The sequence below is a fragment of the Phaethon lepturus genome, unplaced genomic scaffold, assembly GCF_000687285.1.
Source record: "Phaethon lepturus isolate BGI_N335 unplaced genomic scaffold, ASM68728v1 scaffold6249, whole genome shotgun sequence".
Taxonomy (NCBI): Eukaryota; Metazoa; Chordata; class Aves; order Phaethontiformes; family Phaethontidae; genus Phaethon; species Phaethon lepturus.
In genome coordinates this window covers 23,029-33,466 of record NW_010562663.1, presented here as the reverse complement: position 1 = coordinate 33,466, position 10,438 = coordinate 23,029, and the positions used below count along the sequence as shown (strand labels likewise).

The 10,438-nt window shown below is 43.1% G+C and overlaps 1 protein-coding gene across 1 annotated transcript in view; it reads left to right on the top strand.

The window, feature by feature from the left end:
* DNAH11 (dynein, axonemal, heavy chain 11) overlaps positions 1–10,438 on the top strand; it is a gene marked incomplete at its 5' end in the record, with an annotated part of 110,610 nt that overhangs the window by 97,199 nt on the left and 2,973 nt on the right. Inside the window, 9 exon segments of the mRNA XM_010294342.1 lie at positions 1,587–1,706; positions 5,238–5,288; positions 5,290–5,484; positions 7,534–7,605; positions 7,607–7,711; positions 7,834–7,946; positions 8,776–8,867; positions 10,162–10,253; positions 10,255–10,306. Coding sequence (XP_010292644.1) covers positions 1,587–1,706; positions 5,238–5,288; positions 5,290–5,484; positions 7,534–7,605; positions 7,607–7,711; positions 7,834–7,946; positions 8,776–8,867; positions 10,162–10,253; positions 10,255–10,306 — 892 coding nt within the window.

The window sequence follows — 10,438 nt, the reverse complement described above, 5'->3', positions numbered from 1 at the left end:
CGCTCTTCCCCTCCGTCTTCTGATCCCCATATGCATGTTCATGGAGTTGTCGTTCAATGTTGTGAGGGAGATGTGGGCTCCGTTCTCACCATATTCATCCACCGAGCAATGGCTCAGTGTTTTTTTTGCATACAACAGACCAGTTTTCTATAGAGTACAATGGCAACTGTGCAAACCTGACAGCCCAGAATATTTCTAATGCAAACCCCTCAGTTTTCTCACACTAGCAAAAACGTCCCTTTTATATCACAAGCTTTGATTATCCCAGTGTAATCAATGCCTCAGAAGTGTGCAGCTGAATGAGCTTGTGCTGAGTTAAAATATTGATATACTCTTCTAAAAGACAAAGGAAAAAGCCATTTCTTGAGATAAATATATATGAAATTAGAAAAACATTTGTTGCCAACAAAGAGAAAAGTAGGTTTATTCTAACTGCAAGAATGTTTCATTCTAAATCCAAGTTGTTGGCATTTTTCACAGGGATCCTTTGTTCAGGGTTCTCATCACCAGCATGCAGCATCGCATATTATATTCCAGTGGCCTTTTTTTTTTTTTTCTTCTTTTTTCATTCTCTTCAAACTGGTTCAAAAGAAGGATGGATTAGAGTTCCACATATTCAAATTGAAATAAACTTGTAGCAAGCAGGCTGGAATAGCTGCAGCTATTTTACTTGTTCTGTTCTGTCACATCATGCAATATTTAAGGCCCATAATTAAGTTTTTACTTGAACTGTTGGGAGGCAAATACTGCCCCCAAGGGCATAAAGGTTCCTGTCTGAAAAGGCTTCATCACAAACCGGCATATTTTGCAAACCAAAGGGTAGCAAAAGGCAGCTTCAAACTCTGTGAAGCCAAATAAAAGAGAAAGACAGTAGTTCCTTGAATAAAATATGTTACCACTGCTAATCACATGCTCTAACAGTGGCATTATGACTAGAGTTCTACAATAAACATAATGCTTACATGATATGGTAGTAATAGGATTAATATTACTTCAGTTTTTAACGAAGTTCTTGAATACCTCCCAAATTCAAATAATGTAGAATTTCAGTTGCTGAGTGTTTCCTAGTGAGGCGATATAAAAGACTGCAATCAGATACAAGTTTTTTATTTCTCCTCTAAGAAAGGCACAGTAGGTTACCTTCCTGTCACTCATGAGGATTACGTTTTTAAAGATCTGTATGGGAAAATACATGCACTTGTTAATGAGTTATATTCTCTTATATCATGCGGTGTTTTGAAAATGTACTTTTCTCTTAAAAGCTTTTTATAAGGGATAAGGTAGAAAACATGATGTAAGGCTCAGATGATACACTTTACAGCGTTACTGAATTTTAGTCACGAACTTGCTATTTTTACTCAGATACCTATAGATACGTCTCGCTGGATTGAAATAAAAGAAATCTGTGTTTCATTGTAGTTATGTGCTAAACAAACAAAACACAGCAAAGCAAATATATAACCACAAAGCTTTCTGAAAAGAAGTATTTGAATTTCTCTTAACAGCCTTTATTCTGAGCAACTTTGGTTTGTCCTTTAGGAAGCTGACTTGTTTTATTCAGTGATGCATTCTGTTCCCCCAGGTAGGTTCCATGGGAAGACTTGTGTTACCTCTTTGGTGAGATCATGTACAGTGGCCACATCACCGATGTCTGGGACCACAGGTGCTGCTGTATATATCTGCAAGAATTCATCAGCCCACCTGTGGTAAGAACTTTCATATATGCTAAATCTCTTGAACATGTATGTAGTATGTTCAACCTAAAAGAAAGTCATCTTTCAGAACTGCAACCTTGGGGAGAAGACCACAGGCTTTCTCATCCATGCAGCCCACCCTGTAGCAAGGTCTTGTCTGGCTGTGGGGGAATAAATTGTCCAACTTGTAATGAGTACAATGATTCATCATGAGCAGATTTTGTCTGCAAGGGTTTGTGACTTGGCATATTGCTTGTTTAAAGACTTCTGCGAGCACCCTTCCTCGGCAACTCGAATTCAGTGTGTTGTAATGCTGCTTGTATAGCCAGCTTAATGACATTAAGGGATAGTACATGTAGGTTTCCATTTACCTAACAACAGAATATTCTTCTTTAAGATGCCGCCATTTAGAAAGGTCTGGGTGGGCACAGGAAGGTATCTTTTATGGAACTGCACTTTAACCAACCTAACTGATAGACAGCAGTCCAGAACGACATTATCCTCAAAACTTAACGTTTACTGTTTGTATGTTTTCTTCTCCTGAAAAATAACAGAATGGAAATGTTATACGTTTCCTTGCATTCTCCTGTTCCCAAAATAGGGAAAACAGTTTGTAAAATTGTTTCTCATTTTCCACCACCCTCTCACACATCTGTTTCTGTAGCTTTGTCAGATTATCACCAGCTAATAGATACTGGGTTGTTCAAATTTCACTATTGAGTTTTGGTCCCAGACAGCAGTGTACGTGGAGCATCCATGAGCCCAAGGTGCAAGATTGCCAAAGTTGCTTGCAGTCAGAAACAAATGTTAGAATTTTTGAGGATACAAAAAGAAAATGTTGCTTTAACTTTACTTCTAAAAAGCCTTGCATGGAAACTACTTTAATCTATTTTCATATACATTTACATAAAATGTGTATGTATATATAGGTATATGTGTGTGTAGAGAGAGAGAGATATATATCAAAATTAAAAAACCCAACCAGCTGCTTCTCCTAAGCTGATGAACTAGTCACTTTAGAGAACTGATTGTACACAATTTGCTAAAAACAGCTGGGAGATTTTTCAAGTGCCCTTTCCAGACTTGTTATTTTTCACTGTCCAAAGGTAAAAAGCTTATTTGGGAGATTAAAAAAAAAAAAAAAAAAAAAAATTAGCACGTTAGGTGTGAGCGGGCCATTTGCAGAGCCTGGGTACCTTGGGGAAAGCGCTCTCTTCACCCTTGCGACGCGGCCGGAGCCCGCCTGTGGGCTGCGAGCGAGGTGAGCTTGCCGGTGTCTCCTCGGCCCCTGACGAGTGGGTTTTCTATGTCAAAGAGCCACGCTCAGACGAAGGCAATTGGAAGCAACTGCTCAGAAGAAGATGCCCAAGAGGAAGTTGCCATGGAGATGGAAAGGCTGAACACCACTGTGCTCCTGACCTCGGCGGCGGCTGATTTCTCCAAATGACAGCTGAGGTCGCAGGGGCATGGTGGGAAGCTCATCCTGCCAGCTCCGGCTCTGCCTCTAGCCTATGGATAAGTAAAGAATTACTGCCTCCAGTTTAGGCAGTCCATTAACCTTCACAAGCCTGAACTTTCATTCAAATAATTGTAAAATAAGTATAGGTGGTGAAACCTGAGGAGAATCACTGTTATTTGTATGGCCTTTGGAAAGTTTAGGGACCCAACCCCGAGCGTGGATCTGCTGGTATTTTAAACAGAGAGATATCTTTCCGAGCTTTTTGCCGTAACTGGAAAATGTTAGACCCACGAATTACCAGCAAAACCAGAAAATAATTCATTGACTGGCAGCCAAGTGAATGCAAACAGGATGGCGATGCCTTTCATCAGGGCTGGCGCTTTGTATTCACTGGGGAGATTGCCTTCTCTTTTACCTCTTCGCACTGCGGGTGAGTTGTTTTAGCTATAACTTCATTCCACGAGGTGTGTTAGAATAATCCACTATCCGCCAGCTTTGGTATACCTCATCTGGGATCTGTCATAAGGACAGAAGGGTGGCGAGTTCCTGCTATGAACCCCCGTAACCCGCAGCCTCCCTCTGCGCTTATGACTCCCAGGAATAGGAGAAAACCCATTTTAAGTGCCAGCAGAGAGAATGGTAAGTACAGATTGTCTGATAGAATTGATCTTCCACTCGAGGTGAACCACAGGGCTTTTTTCAAAACCTCAGCACTACTTCAAAGTGGCGTCTTAAGACATAGCTTATTGTGGGTAAGGTTAGTGGTGCAGGTTCAGGCGCAGGTAAATGGCTGGTTGCAGAACTAAAATTACTTCAGAAATAAGTGCTTACTGGTGTTATTGTGAGCAGCAGCTTGTTGTTGACTGTTGTAAATGCCAAAAGCCGTTAAATTTTATTGTGATTTTGTGGAGTGGACCCTGCATTAGGAAGAAATAGCTCCTGTGGAAAGTACCACTTAGAGCCAGAAATATTTTTCAGCAAAAACAACCTGTGGTCTAAATCCCAGACAGCTCTGTGACAATAACTTCAGAGAAACTCTTTGAATCCAGTGAAGTCCTTACAGCGCAGGAGCTGGGGGGAGCCTGGAAAACAAACGCGACTGCTACAGCTTTTATTCTGTCCTGTCGTCAGTAGGAGGGCAGCCCACTGAGAGTACATCTCTGTCTACCTGCTTAATTCTTGACCTGCTCCAAAGTCCCAAGTCTTGTCTTTAATGTCCTGAGAGGGGTAGGGCCTGCCTGTTCAAATACTGAGCTGGCTGAGACCTTAATTTTCTCTGCTGTAAAAAATAATCACCATTGAGGTGGTCTATCTCATTGAGGCCAAAGCAGCAGTACAAAACCCTGAGCAAGACTCCTACATTTGGAGAGATGTTGTAGAGCAGCATGTTTTTCCTTCCTGTTGCAGCTCCTGGGTGCCCTAACTGGCAACCGTTTCTGTGGAATCAGTGACTGGGATCACTGTTTCCGGCAAGCTAAGAATTGCTCACATGCTGGCATTTGCTATGCCGTTGCCACGCTGTGCTTCCCTGTCTCATCGACCTGTCGCTCCCCGTGACCTCTCTAAGGTTACTATGAGCACAGCGTGTTTGCGCAAAGCCCCAAATTGATGACACACCAGAGAGAATTAATGTTGCGGCTCGGGTACTGGGATGGGGGTTCAGGTGAGTTGCGGCTCCGGTCCTGCCTCTCCCGCAGGCATCCTGTGTGCCTCTTGTATCAGTGTCTCTCATCTGCAAAACGGCATAATAATCCTTGGTTGTCTTCTGAGAGGAAGCAGAAATTCAGTACTTCAAATACACTCACCTTGGTAGTGGCAGTCCTTAAAATAAACTCGGAGCATCCTCATGAAGGAAAAGGAAGCAGCAGCAGTACTTCAACACCGCCCAAAATGGGAACGTCAGAAAAGTGCACGGATAGTAACTGCGCTAAAAATAGTTTGGTAACCCTGATCCACTGTTTCAGAACACATAGGAGTCATTTTTGTAGACTCAAGACAAATTTCTGAAGCTTTGTAGCTGCAGTAGTATGTTTCAAGAAGTAGTGACAGCATTCTCAATAACATTATTGATTCTTTTACTGAAGCTTGAAGGAGAACTGGCTCTGGCACCAGGTTTCTTGGCACCAAATTTGGATTTATGCTGGATGCCATAAATAAATAGATGAAATGCTTCCATCTGAAAGCCCAGTACTGTATGGACTGCATCCCAATGCTGAGGTGGGATACTTGACAGCAACATCAGATAATCTCTTCAAAACTCTTTTGGAAATGAAACCCATGAATTCATCTGTAGGTGAGGGATCAGGCTAGTCTGGCGGAGGAAAAGGTAAAGTTCTTTATCTGGTGCGTTGTCAGTGCTGTTAATGATATGTGGAGCACACATCCTGCAGTGTTATTTCAGCAAGAGACTTCATTTCTAGGGAAAAAAAGGTGCATCAGATTAGCAAAGATCAGCTGGGTGTTAACAGTAGTGATGGTAAGGCACCAGCCTGTGCAATGTACTGCACTAGGGAGGAATTCGGACCAGAGGAACATCTAACCTGTTACGCTCACAGTTTCTTTTTCACTTTGAGTTTAATATGGCCTGGGAAACAAGGGGTGAATCTATCTTGCTTTTTTTGTGTGCTTTTAAAAACAAGTACAGCAACGCTAACTTACTAAAAAAAGTTACGGTTGGCTGAGTTGGTGAGTCTCGTCTTCACCTCTGTGCTTTGTTCCCAACGCCTGTGAGATAAATCCCCTTTGGGTAGCTTCCCTGCTCCTTCCTGCTTGTGCCGAGCACGGGAAGTCCCTCCCAGCCCATGGTCCTGGCTTCTTTCTGCCACGTTCACAGCACAGCCTGGCAGTGATGTGTCGGGCCTCCATGCCAGCAAGAGCAGCCCAAGCACAGCGCTCTCCCACTACTCCCCTTCCTTGGCCCTTGATCCGAACAGGAGCCATGTGGCTGCTCCAAGAGACTTCCCTTGCCAGGAGCAGCTGCAGAGGAGGTTTTCAGGGATTTTTAGTTTTCTGGTAGTCTGAAGAGGTGAAATCTGGGCAAGGAGGCTGTCTGACCGTCTCTTAGCCACAGCACCTCTCTTGTACCAAATTGTTTAGCAGAACAAGAACATTGATACCTATAAGCTATCAGATGCTGGGTTGAAGGGACCAACCCTACTACGAAGATAAGCTTTGTCTCTTAATATGGAGTTAACTGGGGCACTGTAGTTCTATTCACAGTCAAGATATCTCAGATACCCAGATATCTTAGTACAGCCACATTGATTCCAGAAAAATGTAAAAGACTGGGTTTTGAGCATGGAACAGCACTGGTGCTGTGCTTAATAGATTAAATTAATAAAGGATAAGCAGGCAAGAAAAATATAGTAAGAAATCTCAGCTAGTCCCATTATCAGGCCCTCCTGTGTTCTGCACCTTTCCTTCTGAGTGTAGACCTGAGAAACTATGTCCAGGTGCCCCAAAAACTGGCATAACCTGAGACTGAGCCTTCAGCTCCTCATCTTTACCAGAGTCAATTAAATTCCCCTGTGACTGCCACTCTTGTTCTGCAACTCTTCATCCCTTTCTTTACTCCATCCTTTCTCTCTGGGCACTCTTTTTTTCTCTTATCACCATCGGATCATGGGGGTTTTGCAGAAGGGAATATGACAGCTCTGCATGCAAGTAGCCAAACGACGCTTCATTTTTGGGGCGGGAGCTTATGCTTTTCACGTTTGGTTCCCGTCCCCTTTAGCGAGTGTGGACAATTATATATGGCATTCATCATCCATTCTGACAAAGCTAATGCTGAAAGGGAAACTGAGCTGCATTACTGTTGTGATTTCAGTGCCTGCTCATTAGTACTGTTATGACTTGTCTGTCAGTTGTCTTCTGTCTCAGTTCCAGAGCAGGCCGGGAAAGAGGCTCTTTTTGGGGGTGAGACGAGTGTCTGCGTGTGCCTGCGCTGTATTTTGCCTAATGCCCAAGACAGTAGGGACTGTGGGCGGTGGAGGGGGAGATAGAAGCTGTTTGATACTATAGAAATACAAACTGCTAAGCACGCTTGACTAAAAACGAAGGCAATCGCAGGGTACGTCCTTGTAAAAGCAGTCATCCCAAGCCCAGGGACCATGTGTTAGTGGGCTTTGAGGGGTCAGTGTTACTTAAAAATGCAAAGCGAAATGGAAGGTGCCAAGTGTTAAGTGGTTTGCAGTAATTTCTCAATACTGTTGCCAAAGAGACAGCAAAGGTGCGGGAGCATCCCTGGTTTTGATCTGTCTAAGAAAATGGGATGTTTGCGCTCTCCTGGAGAAGAAATCAGGCTTGAAAGTAGAAGAGTCAGTAAGAGTTGATGGCCGTAATTTCTAATGGCTCAGTTTATATTGGCCTGGAAAGGTTAAGAATGTCCTGGATGATATTCTGGAGATGCTTCCCGAGGAGTTTAACATGGCAGAAATCATGCAGAAGACTGCATGGACGGAGGCCCTATGTCCTTCTTTGCCTTCAAGAGTGTGAGAGGATGAACCTCCTCCTTTCAGAGATCTATAGGTCTCTTAAACAGCTGGACCTTGGTCTGAAGGCAAGTGACTTTTTTATTAACAGTGTTGTTGCTCTTCTATGTAATCTGGGGCTTTTTTGGAAATTAAAAGAATAGCTATTCTTTATGATGCCAGTATGCTCTTTATTGTTCTCCAAACAAAGAGGAAGTTAATGTTTTCTCACACGGAAATGCTGCAGTCCGCATTCTTCTACAATGCTCTGCCAGACACATGGACTACACTAGCATATCCATCCACGTACAGCCTTGCCCACCGGTAAGTACGCTACAGTAACAGGGTTTAGCTACTATGCACAGAGCTATTCCAGTGATCTAAAACCAGCAGCTTTATTCCATTTATTTTTTTTCTCCAAAATTTGTCTTAATGCAAGTCAGTTTTGCTTAAAAGTGAGTTTGCAGAAATGCTAAGCTCTCTGCTAAAGCAAGGCTTTGTCACCCCCCTTGTCACAAGTGCTACGGGTGTTCTGAAGGTCTTGAATCTTGCAGGATTTCTTTTCCTCTATGCTGCCACAGCAATATCCACTTGCAAGGGGTTAATCTGGAAAAAAAGGGGCAGTGTTTTTGGAAATTCCTCTGACATCTCATGGCAATGTGTGCTGCAGTATGCCGTTATTCAGAGTCTGTCAGACTCTCTGGTGCTTCCGATTTGTACTTTGGTCTGGCCTCATAGAAGCTTAAAAGCACCACTGAAGGTGGTATCAGACAATTTTCCTTTAAGAAGCCATCAACTGTTGTTACCAATTTTTGGCAGTTTCTGAAGCTGTGTTAACATGAGTAATAGTGATGTTCAGGTTTCTCCCCAAGACAGTAAGTTTTACAGGATTGAGCATACTCCCATTCTCTATTGCCAGCAACCTGTCTCATGCTGGTCACCTTCTACATTTCTACATTCCTACATCAGGGAAAGGACAAATTCCACTAAAACCATGACCATATGCTTAAGTAAGCATATACTTTCTGGTTATTTCAGCCATTTCCCTTCTCTGTAGACAAAAGGACTCTTACACTTGAAGTCTGCAGTTTATTTTGTCTAAAACAGTAGTACAAATAGATTAAGGCAGAAGCTCTTGCTGCTTCTCTTTTAGGATGACCAATCTTCTCACGTGATATGGAGAACTTGAGATCTGGATGCAGGACCTTGTGCTGCCAGCAGTGGTATGGCTTTCTGGCTTGTTCAGTCCTCCGTCCTGAGAGGTAAGCAGTGATGCTTGTAAGGAACCAGGTATATCATTTCACTGCCAGACTCTTTTTTTTTTTTTTTTTTTTTTTTTTTACCATTGGTGTCAGCTATGTTTGTGATGCTCTCTGCAGAGTTAAGTACAGTTTACACAAAAAGATAAAAATAAGCCAAATATCAGAATAACCATCTCCTGAAAGCAGGGGGAACAATCCAAACTCATCTTCAGTCTCCTCAGAAGTGTTAAGACAAAGCGGCTAAGGAAATAAATGCTGAATTTCAGATTTTAAAAAGGTTAAGAGTGCAAGTGTGCCTGACATCATTATTATTTAACCAATTCAGTGCATATGTCATGGTACCATTCTGGTTTATTCCTTAGTATCAGCACAGGCCCAAGTAGCACCAGGACAAGTAGAATAAAATTAATCAGTCTGACAGTCCTCTTTGTGTAGTTGTTGCCACAGTAGGGGATGAAAAATCTTCAGTAGCAGCTGATGCTCGCTTCTTGCCATGATCACAACACATAGGCATGTATTTACTTGGAAGACCACACTGAAGCTACATGAGAGAACAGGGTATCTCACATTCTTCATGACCATCAGTGGCACTCAGATAAAACCTTCACTAGCCTAGCAGAAAAGTGGCCAGGAGCTCCTCACGGGACACTTTGGCTGGGCTGCCATCATTCCCTGGAGAAGGTGGGCAGTGGGGGCCCAGGGAGTGTCTGCAGCCCAGACACTGAAGAACCTCTCCCTGTACTTGGAAGGGGAAGGGGATGGCAGTGTGAGGGCTGGCAGGCAGCTCCTCTTCTCTCTGCCACTCATGTCAAGGTCCCCAGCGGTGCTCATTTTGTGCCACAGATATAGAGAAGCCCAACTATTTTTCATTCCTTTTACTGCCTCTCTCCAAGCTTTCTCTTATAGGCGCTTTTTTCGGTTGAGGGCTGGGGGGACATAAGGGCCATGCAGGCTAGATGTTAGTACAGGCTTGTTCTGAACATGGACTTGGCTGCAGAGGTGCTGTCTCAGAGTGCAGACAGCAATGTAGTCTTGCTTCCCTGCTAAGGAGAGGGTTGGTTTGTTGTACTGTGCAGAATGTTTTGTTTCCAAACAATTGCATTCATGCATTTTTTGTCTTACTTCAACTAATGGCCAAAGGAAAAAAAAAAAACCCAAAACAAACCCCAGTCAGTCTCAGGCTTCTGCACAACAGGTCCAAGAAGGGCACATTAAGAGTTCTGACATTAAAATTACTGTCTGGATATTGAATTATTGAAAGTATAATTTTTTTAAAGCTGTAATGCAGAGCGTGCCAGACAAGAACAACTGGCCTTTGGGTAAGGTCTGCTTGACTGTAGATGTTACCAAAAAGACCAAAGAAGATGGTCTCCTCCCACCCACCAGGGGAAGGAGCCTGTATCTGTGCGCTTTTCATGGAAGGTAAGAAATAAACTTAAATTACTTGATCTCAGTAACCTAGCTCAGGGGCTCGAGCTTCCTTCTTCATTAGGTAGAAAAGTTCCATCAGGACTAAAGTGTTGTGATCCTATGAACAGCACGAAGGAAGTTTAG